This window comes from Uranotaenia lowii, chromosome 3 (assembly GCF_029784155.1).
Source record: "Uranotaenia lowii strain MFRU-FL chromosome 3, ASM2978415v1, whole genome shotgun sequence".
In the NCBI taxonomy this organism is placed as follows: domain Eukaryota; kingdom Metazoa; phylum Arthropoda; class Insecta; order Diptera; family Culicidae; genus Uranotaenia; species Uranotaenia lowii.
Genome location: NC_073693.1, coordinates 142,520,417 through 142,538,970, shown reverse-complemented (window position 1 = coordinate 142,538,970; position 18,554 = coordinate 142,520,417). Strand labels below are relative to the sequence as shown.

General features: G+C 39.7%; 1 protein-coding gene across 1 annotated transcript in view; it reads right to left on the bottom strand.

Moving 5' to 3' along the window:
• Positions 1–18,036, bottom strand: part of LOC129757691 (la-related protein Larp4B) — a 79,054-nt gene extending 61,018 nt beyond the window's left edge. Inside the window, exons 1-2 of the mRNA XM_055754974.1 lie at positions 17,079–18,036; positions 8,998–9,607 (exon numbers count right to left, since the gene is read on the bottom strand). Coding sequence (XP_055610949.1) covers positions 8,998–9,607; positions 17,079–17,576 — 1,108 coding nt within the window. The 5' untranslated portion in view covers positions 17,577–18,036. The remainder of the gene's footprint in view (positions 1–8,997; positions 9,608–17,078) is intronic.
• Positions 18,037–18,554: the final 518 nt, after the last annotated feature.

Genomic DNA, 18,554 nt, shown 5'->3' with positions numbered 1-18,554 from the left:
ATTAATATTCTTTCGTATCCAAAAACGTAAATTTTTAAACCTTCTGCACTTATTTCTTTCGAGCCGTAGAAAAAAAAACCCATTCTACTAAAATTTGTCCAATAACGTAACATCTAGGTGCGTCCACCAGAGGTTCTTCCATCGCTCACCAACCAACGAAAAATTAATCTTTTTCATGAATAAAACATATCAACCTACCGTTTGGAAGCTGTTCCACGTCTACCGAATGCGCCATTGTCGTGACTTATCGGCCATTCTTCGGACTTGTTCACCATTCGTTTCCAATCGCGCCACACAAATCACTACAACAACCCGTATACACCCGAGACCGATCGTAATTTCCGCCATTTTAGCCATTCAAACTCCTACCTTTACCGCACGAGACATTGACGCGGTCCGTCTCTCTCAAAATTTCTCTGTAAACTGACCTTACCTTTTCCTTTTCCACTCCGTCCAATACACACTATTCTCTTCTTACAAAACTCTACACAGTCCTCTCTCACTGGTTAACGAAAGCTCCAACGAGTTCCCTAAACAGCTGTCTTGTATTTTCTCATGTACAGAGTGTTGCCAATTTTTCATTTCATCATTTTTCTTTTATTCTATCTTAACTCGCTATATTCCCTACAGTGATCTAAAACTAAAATTAAAAAAAAATGGTAAGTAAAAACCACATGTAAATTCAATAAACCTAAAAATCGCCATTGTTATATGAAAGCTTACTTTTATTGGGCCCCCCTAAAAGCTTTCTACCTAATATTACTTTAAAAAAAAACTAATTCTCTTATCTCTGATTCATTTCAGCTTGATGATTAGCTCTCTTATCTACAACCACCATCTCAGCGGCCTAAAACATAATGATAGTGACGTCTCACTTCTCACTACTAAGTGAACGATCGACATGCACAAATGCACATGTCTCACAAACCGGTTGACTTATCAACGGTTTGTTTTGGGTCTTGTACGCCAACCAAATGCTTACTCAGCTCACAATAGCTCAACGCAGTTCGATGTATGGATCCAATTCGCCTTGAGGAAGATCAACTGATGAAACTGCTGAAGGACTGCTTCTTCTGTTCTTGGACGTATTTCTCATGCAACTCAACGGACTTTGGATGATGACGACGACTATCAAAACATCGACGGACACGAACTCACCACACGCGTATAAGGTAATCCCGATGCGTTTTAATAACCTGCTATAAACTTTTTAGGTATGTTGATATTTAAACATCTTCGACATCTGGCCGCAAATCAGCTGCTGAAAAAATACCAATCTTTTTACCATTTTCATCTTCAAGCTCATATGAACTCGAGCCTTTCTTTGAAATTATTTTACAAGGGATGTAGAGTGGACCATACTTAGAATTGTAATGATCTACTGCAGAGGATAAGCGAAAGTTCCGCTTCAACACTTTTTGACCTACCCGATATTCAGGTCCAAATTTCTTGTGACGAAGGTTGTATGTTTTACGACCCCTTTCGTAGCTCTCACCTAAATTCTTACGAACAATCTCAAACGCGTTTTCCTGGATGCGCTTCATATGGAGTGCTCGTTCATCCAGCGAGAGATTTCCACCATGGTCCAAACCGTCCAATTTTGAAGGGCGACATTTTTGTTGACGAGTGAACCGTGGTGTTGATCATCTCTTCGACTTCCGGAACGCGCGAATCCCAAACACGTTGATCATCTTGCATGTAAGTGCGCAAACAAGCATTGATCGTCCTGTTAACCCTTTCTACAGGATTATTCTGACTGTGGTGCGCGAATTTGGCCAATGCTTGATTGCTTTACGTTTCAGCAAACCCTGGAATTCCTTTCCTAAAAACGTGGATGCATTGTCGCTTATGATGATTTCCGGTGTTCCATACTTCCTGATCCACAAATCCTCAACAATTCTGCAAACTTCCTTGCCATCTATTTTCCTCACTGGCACTAGAAGGGTCCATTTTGAAAAGAGGTCCAACAGAACTAATAAATGGGATTTACCACTTCTACTGCGAGGAAGATTCTGAATAAAATCCAAAGCTAAAATCTGAAATGGTCTACTGGTCAACTTTTGGTTCCCCATCTCCGGCGCATTTCCGGTAGTCGATGGTTTACATTGCTTGCATGTCCTGCAACTATTAACTACCTTTTAGCATCAATGTACATCCGTGGCCAGTAGTATTTCAGTTTTAGTTTAGCAAGCAATTTTTCAAAACCAGGATGTAACGCATCCTCATGCTCCTCTACCAAAATTTTCTTTCGCTGCTCAATAGGAATGCACAACTTTCACTCGAACCGGTAATCTAAAACGTCTGATCGAGAAGCCACAAATTTGTAAAGCTTTCGTCCCTCAAGTTTGAAATCAGCGCTTGTTTCATCCCCTTCCTGAGCCTTCTTGAATTGCCTGTTGTACCATTCATCGGCGGATTCTACTGCGGCTACTTCCACGGACCTCGACAGCGCATCTGCCACTACGTTGTCCCGACCCTTCCTGTGACGAACCTCCATATCGTATTGCTGAAGAATCATTCCCCACCTGCTAAGTTTCGACGAAGATTTCCACTTGGTGTTTAGGATAAAAGACAACGCTGACGAATCTGTAATCAAGGTGAACCGACGACCTTCCACGTAAAAACGAAACTTCTCGATGGATTCCAACGCAGCTAAACCTTCCTTATCGGCGACTTTCCATTTCCTCTGAGTTGTAGTCAGCTTCTTTGAAAAGTAGGCAACGACGCACTCCTTTTCCTCGATTTCCTGAGTGAGAATCTCCGCTATTGCACTATCACTCGCATCTGTTTGAATTGTGAACGGCAAATTGAAATTCGGACTGACCAGAATTGGAGCAGTTATCAACCTTTCCTTCAGCGCCCGGAATGCGTTTTCCGCCTCATCTGTCCACCTAATACCTTTTGGTTTTCCCTTGAGCAAATCGGTTAACGGCCCTGTTAAATAGCTAAAGTTTTCCACGAAACGCCGGTAATAATTAACCATGCCCAAAAACCTTCTTAGAGATCTGACAGATGAGGGACGTTCGTAGTTCACTATTGCCTCAACACGCTCAGGATTCGGACGAAGACCTTCTCCAGACAGGATGAATCCAAGATACGGGAGTTCTGGAACGCAGAATTTAGATTTTTCTAAATTTATTGTTAGATTCGCAGACTTCAATCGATGAGCCACCTCTCTGAAGTTTCTCAAGTGTTCTTCGAACGTGTCGCTTACTATGACGATATCGTCTAAGTAAGCAAACACGTTCGGCTCTAATTCGCCATATCCTAGGATTTGGTCCATCAGATTTGCAAGTGCCGCGGCGCTGTTAACCATTCCCATAACGACCCGAGTGAACTGGAACAAACCACGACCGAAAACACGGAACGCAGTGTATTTACGCGAGTCAGGATGCAACGGAATCTGCCAAAATGCTTTGGACAGATCAATGGTGGACAAATACTTCGCTGAACCCAATCTTCCCAGAATCCGGTCCTGATGTGGTAGCGGATAGGCATCCTTCCGAGTCCTCTCGTTGAGTTTACGCGCATCTAGACACATTCGCACCTGGATTTGATCTTCCCCATCTTCGTCTGGTTTGGTTTTAACTACCGGCACAATCAGCATCGCCCAATCGCTGGTGGATTTCTCCACGACACCTGCCTGAATCCACTTGTCGAGTTCCTTGTTGACGTGTTGTTGTACGACCGGTGACCATGGATACGGGTTGAGTCTAACAGGATCGGCGGCCTTAAATTCCTCCTTCAGCTCGATTTTGTGGGTCATCAACGGCGTTGTTCCCAATTCCTGTCCTTCCTCAAAAACCTTAAATTCACGCTTTACTTCTTCTATTTGCTGCTTCTGTGTTGACGTCAGCTGAAACTCTACGCTTTCCACGAATTTTCCTGCTCCACCAATTGTTTCTAACTGCTCCGGAATTCGACCCCCTATCTTGACTTCTACGTTGAACTGCTTCCAAAAATTGATACCTAATATCATTTTCCGCTGCAGATGAGGTGCAATAATCGCTACAATCAACCTGGTAACTCCATTAAACGTGATCGGCAAATTAACGTAACCGTGAACTTCTAAATTCCTTCCCCCAGCAGTCGTAAGCTTAGTTGCTGTTTGGAACACCTTCAGTCTCAGCTTCTTAACCAACTTCTGCGCTCCAACACCTAGAACCGAAACCTGGGCTCCGCTATCTAACAAACCCCTAACTTTAACTCCCATCACGTCAACTAAAGCAAAAGGCCTATTATCTCCTTCGACATCAACAACCAGCTGCGCGACTTCACTGAAGAAAGATGAAGGTGGAGGATTCTGCTTGAAAGAACGACGCCCTCCTACGCCGACTTTCTTCCGTTTTTTGCACAATATGGGCATCTCTCGGTGGGAAAATCATGGAATCCACAAACTTTGCAAAAGATTTCAGGTTTAACCAAACACGCCTTGAAGAAATGATTCTTCCCCTTACAGTTGAAGCATGTTAGGCTATCTGGAACGCGATACGACGAAATCCTTCTCTGCACCGATTCCGCGCTGTTACCTTCCTGAGGATCGTCCCTAGCGACCTGGCTCTGGTGCTGCTTCCACTGTTTCCATTGTGCCTCCGGATTTACATGATTCGGTATCCAATTGGCTCTGTCGTTTCCCCGATTCTGGTTCTGCTTGTAAGAAAATCTCGCGCGAAATCTCGTTCACCTGTGCTCTGCTCGGCTGGTTCTCCAGCTCTCGTTGCCGAAACTGGTTCCCATTAGCAGAATCTAATTTCCTCCCCCAGATTTTCAATGATTTGAGTGTTTTCACCCCCTTCACCAACAAAACACTACGAAGATCTGGCCGCATATTCCGGAAAACAATATCGAACATTCTCTGCTCAGACAGAGGGACCGACATTGCCTGAAAATACTCGTTTATCGCGTTGAAGTACTCGTTAAATTTTCCCTGTTCCTTTGCTTACGATAAACGGCCTGCTGCTCGTAATGAATATCTAGATCCGGCGATTGGAACTCTAGTTTTAATTCCGCTATTAAACCTGCCCAATCTTCGAATTCCCCGTTTTTCTTGGCGTTCATATACCAAGTACGGGCGTCTCCTCCAAAGAGATGAAAAGCTTCCCGATACAGATCCCTGGTACTGAACCCTTCTGCCTCTGCCATGAATTCCACCTCCTCAATAAATTTGTTCAACCTACGTCCTTCGTCCTTTCCATCGTATCTGAATTTCCACTCTACAACTGATCGTGGTCGCCTTTTTCCGGTTCTAATTTCTCCTTCTGAATGCTCGCTCTCCTCTTCTTCATCTTTAAGCTGCGTTTCTCTACGAAGTGTTAGATGTTCCTGTTCCTTCTTCCTATCTTCCTTCTCTGTTTCTCCCTTCCACTGATCCTTCTGAGTTTTTGCTGTCAGCTGAAGTTCCTTGAATTTCTGCGTGACAGTTTCCTCAACCAATTTCGTCAAACCCTCCATGAACTGCTTTACATCCATTCCTGCTATCATGGGATTCGGATTCCTGATATCCTGTTGATTGCTCTGAACGTCTACCGGCTCAGAGTTTACAGCTCTACTTTCCTCCTCAGACTCCTGTATCTCCTCATCAGAACTAATCTCTAAACCTAAATTTCTTTCCGATGATTTGGTTTGTTGTTTTTGTGGAAAATTCATCAACCTTTCTATACAATCCAACACTTCCTCCGCGTCGACTTTGTCGCTCAGACGCTGCAGCCGGAAATGCAAATGAAGCAATCTTGTCCTAGCTAACGGTTGAACTTTCTTCCTAATTCTTTTGTTTTCTAACATTTCTTTGAGTTTTGCTACTTTCTGAGTAACAATCTCAAGTTCTGAACTAATCTCCTCAGAATTTTCTATACTTGTAACTGAATACTCATTATTTTCACGTTGCAATTTTAAAATATTTCTCAATTTCCGTTTCATTACATCACGAGATTCCCCGTGGACTATTGGAATTCCTCGAATCATCAACTCATGCTCCAGTTCGTCGTCGAACAAGTGATCAACATTCATTTCCCGGTAAAACGACTCCATTTCAGTGAGCTTGTCAAATGATAATTTAATAAAACCAATGACGAATAAAAACTTTGAAAAAACTGAAAAATTAACTTCTGCCAGCAATCAATTTGAATAAAACTATTTTACAGGCTGTCTTTTATTTTACATCCAGGACCTTTGAAAACCAAAAAATGTAAATTGTCCTTACTTATCCAAACACGTCCAACTCTCGTAGCATGTTTAGCCAATATCCCACCCCAAAAGCTGAAAGCACTTGAATGAAATCCCTTCTTCAATATCAATCAAATATAAGTGTCAGTCTGTAGTGTGAGCGTTGGCGTCTGGATTTTACACAACTAGAATTCTAATTGTGTATTCTCCTTCCACCCGGCGAAAAATCTTCAGATTTTTTTGTATACTAAACGTGTCCTCCAGTTACCTTTCGCGAACTAAGAGTTGGGCGCCAAAATATTACTTTGATTTATTTTTACTTCTTCTCGACTTCGATCTCTGGAACAAGAGACCCTTCGAGCTGGGTCTGAGGGTCTGCCTGCTACTGGGTAACTGTGAGGACGTCGCGGACTTTCGAATGTTCACCTTACTGATATGGGCTATTGTAATTAATGGAAAACTATTTATTGAGGATATTTATTAATTTTATTAAAGAAAATGAAAAAACCAAAACTATTTCAATTCTAATGTGTTTATTGTAAAGTGTATGTGTGTGGGGTGTGTTTGCGCAAACTTTTGGTACGTACCGCTGCTCCTGATGACTACGATGACGCTGCTTTCATTCAAAATGGCGAGCTCGTCAGCTCCTATGCCACTCTGACGTGCACCGATGGAAATCTGTGCACCGGAACGATGGGTGGGAATGACCAGTCCGATAATAACGGTTGGACCAGGTCGCGTGGAGTTCTGCTATGCTAGGCGCTTCTCAAATAAGCGTAATCGACTGACCCATGCTGGCCCGATTGGTCAAGCCGAGAGAGGCCCTCCTTGGGAATTAGGACCCTCTTTGGTCCGAGGGAATCCTCCTTAATAATTATGGCCCGCAGACCAGAGGATGTCGATGATCCTTTACGGGTTAGACGTAACGGAAGCAAAGTCCGTTAGGCCGTGGGAGTGTGACGGGTGAGTTAATTCAATATTTAAGAACAACCAAAAGGTCCTGTGGACGTATAAAAAAACGTTACCAAATTGCATAAACGCTGCGGCAACTTTCCAGCATACTAATGCTTCTTGCAAGGCCTACCTGAATGCTTTCAACAGCCTGCTACTTCCAGTATCACTTCCACCTTTCAAAAAGACTTTGAATATTTTCCAACTCACAACTCCACTTGAACGTTTTGTCACACTCGCCGCCTAGATTCAAATGGCCGAGTATAGCCAGGGAAACCGCCAATTTTTAAATCAAAATGGGGAGTTGATAATGCAGAGTAAAATATATTCCACACCCATGTTCCACACCTTTTTCTTACTCCGACAATTTTCCTAAGTCCCACATGTGTTCTTGTGTACAGTGTGTTGACAATTTTCAGTGTGTTGAAGAAAAATTAAAATTACAATTCCCAAACTAAACTAATAACAATATTGACATTCTAACTAACAAATTTTAGCAATGTGAACGTTCACTCAATTATTTAAACGGCACCAACAAAAAAAAAACATAAAGATTTTGTAACGAACGGTTACAAATGATGGCCGGGAAAAGTTACGATGTGTAACCAACAGCACCACCAGTCAGTTTCCCGGTTGATCTACATCTCCGCCATCGAATAATAATCAGGCGCAGCAGCACAAGCTATCTTGGCGTATGGAGTGTTTTTTTTTAATAAAATGTAAATTTTCTGAAGTTGTAAAATAATTTATGAATGAATAAACGAAATTTTGTTTCGTAATTGTTATCTTTTAATCAAAACTACACGATATGCTGTATCGTTTTTTTTTCTTATGAGACGCTCATTTAGTAGAGATTCCACGTATGATCCAACTCGCTTTGGGGAACGTTTGTCGACAGCCAGGAAGTCTGGATCGGGGGGAAATCGAAAACCGGAAGTCGCTGAGACGACGAATAGAGTTGCCGGTAGTTTCAAGCGAAACCCTAACCTCTCTCTCCGAGATGCCGCAAATAAGCTGGGTGTATCGTCTACAACCGTGCATCGAGCCGGACTATCGACTTACAAGAAGGTAGTGACTCCAAATCGCGATGATAAACAAAATACGACGGCCAAAGCGTGATCCCGGAGGCTGTACACGACGAGGGCGGAGGCCGGAGTCTGCTCTAAGAAACATGAAGGTGTGGAGGCACTAAAGCGACATCTCGTGGCAGCCTGGGATAAAATACCACAAGAACACCTCAGCCTCATACGATGCGTTCCTCGACCGTTTGCGGCGAGTGGTTAAACTCAAGGTCGAACAAGTCGAACTTTACCAGTGAATTTCGAAAAACATAATTTATATTCAAGAGAAATTGAATAAATTTGAAATAAAAAGTTGTTGTTTTGATCAATTTATATGTTTATTTCAATGTAGCACTTCAATAGCTGGACCCTGTAGGCCTAGGATCAATTTAAGCCTGCAGCGCTTAACTTTTTCAAATGTCGGGTCATTTTAGGCACTCTAAAGAACATTTTAAAAATCTAAAGTGATAATACAATCGAAAAGCTGAAAATTTGAAGCATATATCCAACATTTTAAATTAATTTCTTCAACAAGGAACCATGTAAGTAATTCAACAAGTTCAAATTTGTGAAATTCGGATCAGTCGTTGGCAAGTTATAGCTGTTTGAATTTTAAGGACCGACTTTTTTACGATGGGCTTTTATAGGTAAAAAAGCTGCCCAATGCTGTTTATAACTTTAATGATTATTTCGAGTAAATTTCAATAGTACATATTTAATTTTTCTTCAGTTCCAAATATTCAACAACTATTTGATAAGATGAATGTTCGACTCAGCTCTAGTGGAAATTTAAATGAAAACATTATCTTAAAAATGCACTAACCTGTCAGTGATCCTAATTTCCCGGTGCTTCCGGCAGAATACGTTGGACCCCCAACTGTTGAATTGATGGCATAAGTGTGCTTGTGCTGTAACATTGCCGATTGCCCTCTGCTTGCACCACCAGTAATCGCACTGCTTCCGCCGACTGCACCTGTAGTGAGCAGTCCAGTTCCGGCGATAGAACGACCGCCGCGAGATAAATTTGTCCCAGTGCTCGACAACGGTTCACTTTTATGGCCAGCCCCGGCACCGATAGCTTCAATCACACTAAGTAGTTCGTTTTGTCCGTTCGATGGAGCAGCACTTGTATAAGAAGTACTTGAATTACCAGCCCCACCGGATGTCCCCACGGAGCGGGACGTTATCACACTAGTTCCGGTGTTAGCACCCCCACTTGGATCACTATTGATGCTTAGATTTTCACGATATTGCACGACTTTAGAAGACTGTGGTATGAAATCTCCGACAGCCACCGTCTGATGTTTGGGATAGTCCACAATTTCTTCAATACACGCCGAACCGGAAACATTCACTGCCGCCGGAAGCGTGTGTGCGAATGCTGGCACCGGTGTCACTTCGTAGGTTATACAGCTGACCGGCGTGGGTGTTAGCTGTGAACAAAAGCGGAGAAAAATAGAGTTTAATAATGATGATGACACCAACTACTATATTTCGTGCTTTGTAGAGTGTTTGCAGCAAAACTGAGTTCAAGTTAATGTTATATTAGCGATTAGAGATGTACCGAATAGTGGTATTCGGCGAACGGCAGAATACCGAATATTGACCTTTCCAACTATTCGGCCGAACGAATATTCGGTCGAACTTTCTGTTGGGGTTTTAATAAAAATAGAAAAGCAATTATTTTAACTTCCTTCTATTCTTTCCATCTTTATGCCCCTCATGTTTTGGAGTCGATCATATTCAACCAGATGGTATACCGAGATGATGTATTACAAGATCTTTTTCAAGTAGGGGTCTTTCTGATTTAACACTAAACATACCGACACCTTGTAACCTATTCATACCGCGAGCGGTCAAATGACGGCTTGCACTGTTTTCGCTTAAACTTTCTTGTTTCTTAACCGATTTCTAAAGAATTTATAGTTTTGAAAAGCCTATAATGTGTCTCAAATATGCTTTTCAGATAATTTTCAGCTACAATCAGTTATTTTAAAGTTATTTAAAGTCCAAAAAAAATTTATGAAAAAACATGCTTCAGGAAAAAGGCTGTAAATCAGTTATTAAGTGATCGAAAAAAATTTCACTTTGTGCCTGAGAAAGCTGAAGTTAGAAGCTATATATTGCATGCATGGAGTTTTTTTTTTAAATTTTTTAAGATCATGGCCACAAAAAATGTAAAAAAGTTGTGTAAAACCGTGTATAAAGTAAGTTGTACATATAAAACAGTGAAGTAGTTTCTGAAAAACAAAATATGCTATTAAAATAAAAAAATTCAACACATGCCTGCTTCAAGTACAGATTCATCTTAGTAAGAAATTTTTGTTCCATGTATTTTTTTACGAATTCTTTCGAGCGATTTAAAACCTTCATTTAATTGCATAAATGTCAAACGCAGCCCATTTCGAAAGTTTTTAAGTTTACCGATCTTCCTCAAAAAATTTTTGTGGTTCGGATAATTTGATATGATTTGATTTCCTTCGTCCCTCCCCAAAATGAAAGGTAGAGTGGAAAGCTTCCAGCGCACAAACAACTGCGGAGACCTCTTCAAAAATCAATGGTATCAAATAACCGAAAACAATCGGAAAAATTGCCGATTATGTGACGGAAAGTATAGATAACACAAAACAACTAAATTTACATTTTTGCGCAAAAGTGCAAAGACTCTAAGAGCTAATTTTTACTAATATGATTCCAATGCAATTAGTTCCATCAGCGCTTGTTAAAAATTCATGAAATAAGTTTGTGCACTTTATTTGCAAACTATAGAACTTTACAAAGATTTATAAAAACAAATTTTTCAAAATCTAGTTTCAGTTTTCATTAATTTTTATTAATTTACTAGCTGACCCGGTGTGCTTTGCTACACCTTTCAAAATAAAATGATATTTTCAAAAGTTATTTAAATTTTTATTATTTTATTGATATATTTTAAATCAAATTATAACATAATTCATAGGCAACAGCTATAAAATGAGAGCTGCAGCTGGAGTTTCGAACAAAGATAATTTAAACTAATATTCTGAATCTTGCTCTATAAATTTGAGTTTTTTTTTGTTTCGATTAAAGTCGTTTTATCATCTTTATGTCATTCGCGACTAAGGATTCGCAAACAATCTAACTTAAGGAATAAGATTGTTTTTGCTTGATATGTTCTGGATTTATGCTTAAAAACTGATAAGAGGGTCTCCTCCCCTGTCCTCTCCTTAACCCCCTGCTTAATGGAGGTCGTGATCTTTAATAATCATACCCATTTTTTTTCGTTCCCAAAAATCTTATTATATCAAATATAGTTCCATTGGTTGATAAGTTTTTAAGCTTTACAACAAAATGTATATGGAGGCTCCTCCTTTTTTCCCCACTCTACACTGTACAGCGTAAGGGTCTATAACAATCGTAGAAACATATCTCGTAACCAAGTATCTACCTTTCCATGCCATATTTGTTTTCATTTGTTGGCTTCGTTAGCATAAATTGAGAACTTATGCTAACAAAATTGTCCCTTCTCCAATGAACCTAATCACTGAAAAGAGGATGGTGTGTCTAATAATCATAGAATCATACCAAATGATTTTCCATGTTAAGTTTTGTCCATTTCTCGGATTAAAAAAAAAAGTCCTCTTCCCTTCCTATATTCCCAGTTCTATCATCCTACTGCAAGAAATGAATTGTTTCACATAGAAAAAGTATTTTTCGTACTCAAATATTTTTTGATGCCAAATTTGGTTTCATTTGCTCGATTAATTCTCGAGTTATGCAAAAAATTCTATAGGAGCCCCCCTTTCCCCCTTTATATATTTTCGTCAAAAAAATGTTGGGCTTCAATTTATAATAGAAACCTTTCTCGTATCCAAATACCCTCACATGCCAAATATGGTTGAATTTGCTCGATCAACTCTCCAGTTGTACTGAAAATTGAAAGGGAGACCTCTCCTCCCTCTTTTCATCCACCTCTTTGAAGAAGTGGGGGATACCAATTATTCATAGAAGCATTTGTCGTACCCAAATATCGCTCCATGCCAAATTTGGTTCCATTTGCTGTTGTAGTTCTTGAGTTATGCAGTAAAAATTGTATGAAACTCTCCTCCCTCTTTCCTTTCTCCTCGCTGCTGGCAGAAGGAAGGGGTCTCAAACAATCATTAGAACATGTCACGTTCCCAAATACCCGCCCTTGCCAAATTTGGTTCCATTTGCTTCATAAGTTTTTGAGTTATGTAAAAAATTATAAAAGAGGTCCCCTCCCCCCTTAAAATCTCCTTCCTGAAAAGAGGGAGGGGTCTCAAAAAATCATAGAAACATTTAACGTATTCAAATACCCTCCCATGCCAAATTTGGTTCCATTTGCTTTATTAGATTTTGAGTTATGTAAAAAAATATGAAAGAGGCCCCCTCCCCCTTTCTACTGGAAAAAGGGAGGGGTCTCAAATAATCATTGAAATATTTTTCGTATCCAAATACCTTCCCGTGCCAAATTTGGTTCCCATATCTTGATTAGTTTTCGAGTTGTATGAAATATTGTAAGGTAGCCCCCCTCCCCCCTTCCTATCACCCCACTGAGAGGAGTGAGGGTTACCTAATATTCATAGGAAGGTTCTTCGTTCCCAAACACCACCCTAAACCAAATTTGATACCATCTGCTTGATGGGTTCTAGAGTTATGCAAAAAATTGTCTTTTGTTTGGGAGGCCCCTCCCTCCCTTCATGAAAGAGGGAGGGGCCTCAAACCATAATAGGAACCTTCCCCTGCCTCCAATACCCCCACCTGGCAAGTTTCACGCAAATCGATTCAGTAGTTTCCGAGTCTATAGGGAACAGACAGACAGACAGACAGAAATTCATTTTTATATATATAGATTTATTACTTATCAACGATCGATTTTACTAAGAACTGATAATTTTTTAAATTATTTACGTTATATCACTAATTTTAGAAGGGATAGACAAAATCTGACAAAGGATTTATATTCAAGACACCACTATCTTCTAAAATCAGTTATTGAAACAAAGGCAGCAAAAATGCTGTTCCCCTGTGAATGTGTCAAAAATCATTCAATTTAAACGTTTTTATTGGAATTGTATTTGATCCTTTATTCAGAGACGGTAACCTTCTTGTAAAATCACATCATATCAAATCAAGTAGATTTCTCCGACTTTCATTTCGAATAAAGTTGATGAAGATTTATGCATTTTTTTTCAAAAGATATAAACAAAAAAAAAATAATTCTGAGAACATGGTAACTTCAAAAAGAGCTTCGCGGGCCTCAAAAAAAACGGACGCGGGCCAAATTTCGTTTGGCCACCCATGGTCTATAGCGTTTTCGTTGATACACACAAAAAAAGCATAGTAAAATTACTAAATCCGTGGTTTAAATGAACAACACACAACCATATTTTTGAGTCAATAATGTTTTGTTCTTGAAATTACTTCGCGCATAGTATTTTTACTATGTGTTTGTTCTTGCTGCGCATAGTAATTTCGACTACATTTTGTAGTAAAACTGTTATTGACAGAATGATTTCGTTTACTTCGTGCATAGTAAAAGTACAATTTTCCATTAATAAAGTAATATGCATTATTATCAAAATGTGTATCGTACCATGATAGAAATTATAAAAATAACATGGTATAATGATCTTTCAGCACGATAAAATCCCCATAAATTATGATATTCATTTATTAAATTTCAATTTTTATTTATTCATTTTTTTATCCACATTACTTCACTTTACGATTGTGTTATTGTCGTTACAGGGAAAAACTGTAAAATCAGTTGAGCGACAATGGATTTTTCTCGGAGTAGGTAAGTTAAACCTAACGTCGGAAGTAGTGCGCTGGATGGCGGGTCACCGTACGATTCCAGCGCACTACTTCCGACGTTAGGTTTAACTTACCTACTCTGAGAAAAATCCATTGTCGCTCAACTGATTTTACAGCGCTGGACTGGCGACACAATATAGCACCACCGGTCGGGGAACTCGGGCTGCAGCGAAGAGAACAGACTCGCTGATCTAGATGCACTTAGCGTCTGAAATGAAAATAAAAAAAAAAAACAGAAAAACAATTAATTGGTTAATTATGAGAAATTAAGAAAAAAACATATCAGTTTGCTTATTCAATGACCAGTTGATTAGTTTGGAAAGAAAACACAATTCCACTCACCTGAAAAACTGCATGTCTTCCGGCCAATTGTTCCCGAAATATTAACTTGCTACACCATCGAGGGAGGTTCCCCGGTTGGGGAACTCGAGAATAGCATTAGCCGACACTAAAAGAAATTGAAAAAAAAACAGTTAACCTTTCTTGCACACATTGGATTGGAAAAATGTTAAATTTGCTTATCCAATGAGCAGCATTTGAAAGGAAAAAAAAAACACAATCTAACTTACCTGAAAAATGCATTTCCGACCATACTGATCAGCTATCCGGATCCGACAGCAATAATAGATTCTTGTGGATTTCCACCCTCACCCGGAGCGTTGTCATTATCTCCCACAGCGGATTGGCCACATCAGTGTTGTCGAATTTGCCCCAGGTGCACATTACAAATCGCCGGACAATTTTAAAACGGCCACTTTATTGACGTACTTGCGGGGCAAAATTTGTTTTTTCGCGTACCGAAATTGTAACCGACTGACGATATTTAACAAATTCAAGTGACTGTTAAAAATAATACATCTGAGCGTAACATTACTATGCACGTAGTATTTTATTAATATGAATGTATGATCAATGATGAAATTACCATGAGTATAGTATTCCTGACAACACGAAGGACGATATGTCAAAATTATCATGCTCATAGTAAATGCAAGAATACGAATCGTGCACTATCGGAATATCATGCGCATGGTAATTTCGACACGGGAAAAATACGATGAGCTGTCAAATTACTCATAGTAAAAATACTATGTTGTAGTATTATCGCCAAGATTTTTGGTAGAAAATACTAAATCATGGTTAAAAATACTAAATACTGGATATAGTAAAATTATCATGACGCCGTATTTGAAAAACCTATGCAATTTTTTTCCGTGTAGCTTCGATCCATACCCAGGCATTTTTTTAACTGTAGTAACAGACAAGGTGTGTATATATGGGAGGTGTAACGAGATATTTTAAAGTCCCGTTCAGCCATTTCGATTTAACTACTGCGAAGTTCGTGGAGTTTGTTTATCAACAAAACCCTCAGCTCGAACAAATTTACCGATGTTTACGAACAAACTCACTGAACCTCACCGCGCTCTCCTCGCCTACTTACTGTCAAAGTCAGAGAACCTTGTGATCTAATAACCTTGGTAACAGAGTCAGTTGCTCAGATTCAACGAGCAAACGTATGTCATAGTTTGTGATTTTTATGGTGTTCATTTATCACTGAAAATGGGTACCGTGATATTTAGCAAAACTCAGGTTTACATTCATGCACACGTGACTGTGCGTTAAAATAGAATAGGAAATAAAAAGGCGGGAAATTATTGCTCTCTGAAACAGGTTGCAGTTTATTTGATGAGCTATCTAGTTAGCAGCTCGACTATAAACAATAATATGGAAATTTGACTGTTGCAGGTTAGATGAATAAATATCAACAACCGGCCATGGGAGCGAAATTGTAGCAGGCTATCAACTCAATGGAAACCAATGCTATTGAATATTTACTATGCTAGCTTTCATTGAGATTCTAACAATGACGGTTATCTGATGATCGCTGACTGTGACTCGGTGCATAGTTGGAGTTTTGGAAAGAAATGATGATTGAAAAAAAAGTAGGCATCTTTAACGCTGTCAATTTTTAACAGCTCTGGTTTTCATTGAATCGCAGCAGCAGTATTAAAATCGTATCTAAGGATTAAACAAAAATTTCTGTTCATTTTGGAATTGTTCTAAAATCGTTTTTGAACACAAAATCTTGAAATTTTCAAAGAGAAATTATATTTTTTTTATTTGATTTAGCCAATTATGTATTTGAATAAAGCCGGACAAAATCCGAAAAGTTATGAACAATTCATTCATTCATTCAATTCATTCCGATAGACATCGACACTCAACCAGTATAATATTCATACGCCAGGTTGGTCTCCTGTAGTAGAATGTTAATACATGGGCCCCGGAGAGGCGCAAGATGTGGGTTCAAGTCTCACCGGGAGACAAGGCGAATTTTTTTCGCATGTTTTTCAACATCGATTTTCTCTTATCTAGTCCCTGAAATTTCATCTAAGTTGGATTCATTTCCCTACAAAAAAAGTTTCGCTGACTGAATGTTTGAGTCAAGACCCATCTCTGGGTCGCAAAAAGAAAAAAAAAAAGTTATGAACAATATCACGACCAGATTTGACTTATCTTGAATTCTTTATTAGATTTATGGGCAAGCCTGGATATTTCAAGAAAATCTGGAATAAACTATATTCAAAACATAAAGCGATATTCGTCAGCATTTTCCTGTAAGATACACGGATACACCAAAGATGTTTAACTGAAACCATAAGTTTTTGATGATTGTGTATCTTTTTCAACATTAATTTTGGGTATTTTATAAATTATCCAAATTCATTTGAAAAAAAAAATGACAATTATGTTATTGTATAAATTTTAAAAATAAATATTCGGCCTATTCAGCCGAATACTTAGCTCAACTATTCGGTAAGCCGAATATTCGGTCTAACGATTTTCGGGCGGCATTCGGCGACGAATATTCGGTACATCTCTATTACCAATAATGGGAATGTTGCTTTTACAGCCTGGCAATTTACAAAGTACGTGAACTTTTCGATCAAAGATCATTGTAAAGCATAGTCAATGGCAATAATAGAAGCTTTCAGTCGCTGTGTTTAGGATTCAAAGTAATTATTATTAATTTTAAAATGAGTTCAAACATATGTAGATTACATTCTCAATACATTTTGAACTCACCTTTTGTATGATGTAGCATCGAGGATTGTATGCGGTACAGAGATATGTTCCGTTCGCATCCAGACAGAGCGGAAGTGGATCCAGGAGAGGCGGTGGCGGCGGAGGTGGTGGTGCTTGGTGCAGCGAGTGAGTACGATGCGACGGAGGAGGAGCAGCAACCGGTATGACCGCGGTAACGGCCCGAGGATTCGACTGAAACGTTCCACCACCAGCAGCAGCAGCAGCAGCAGAAGACGCGGCGGCGATAAGATTCAGGTTACAGTTGGCCGCGTGGTGATGATGGTGATGAACGATTCGTTGATGCTGGTGATGACGTTGTTGGTGCTGAGACGGCTGTGGGCCAACCGGGGTAAGACTTGCGGCGCCTGTCAGGGTCGTTATCGTTGGTGTCACGTTCGTTACGACCAGATTGCTACTGTTGCTGGCGCTGATGCTGTTGCTGCTGCTGCTATTGGCAGGACTCGTCGGCGTTGTGTGACGATATTTTCGCAATGGCATGGCCACTGCCGGGATCCTCCTCTTTTTGAGTGAGCGCAACAAATCAAAAACGGGAATAACAGGGCTCAACAGGTGCCATGAACATGTTCTTGCACTGGCCGCGGCGGCTCGTTTGAACACTTTTTACCAAAAGCGACGATTTTCTATCACTCTTTCTTAGTAAACCGAACCGAACGGAATAATCGATCCATCGTTCACTCATTTTTACGAGTTTTTTGTCTACATTTTAGCAGGGTAATCACACGCGACGTCTAACCATCCGACGACGGCGTACCGTATGTTTTTATTTACATCGACGCCAACGCAAATTTTGCATGGCCGAACTGTAACCATTATCCAGCTCATGGTTTATTTGAGTCACATTGTGGCACTCACTTTTCACGATGGGTTCCAATTCAATAATTCACTCTGGGAGGTGTGGAAATATTCACGCGATGCACGATTTCTGAAAAACAAACACTCCCTCTCTGAGCTCTTCTGTTAGTGATCGTAGTAACCTTCCAGAATTGGCAGGTGTGCTCTAACTTCTCATTACTACTTTCTCAAGCAAAGGGATAAACAAAACGTGGCCATAATCAATTCAAATATTTATGGGAAAATTACTTGTAAATTTTTCAAGGGTAGATGTAGCGTAACGAAGATTTAGTGTTTAACCTTAAATGGGATCAACTTGGTAAGTATTTCAACAGAACCTCGCAAGAAACCGTAGGTGCATCCTAACGAATCGTAAAACATCGTTCTACCTCATTTGGCACCGATTTGGGACATTTATGCACCTTGGGTAGAACATCTCTGTTTTGCTAGAGAAGGATGCCTTTCGGTTGTATTTCAAAATTTGGACAAAAATTGCCTTTTTTTAAAGCACACGCAAACGCCAATCGAATTTTTGATTCAATATCGGTTAGATCAGGGAAGCGTAACCTTTTGAACTAACGGACCAATTTAAATGACGGCGGGCCGCACTTAGAATATTTTATT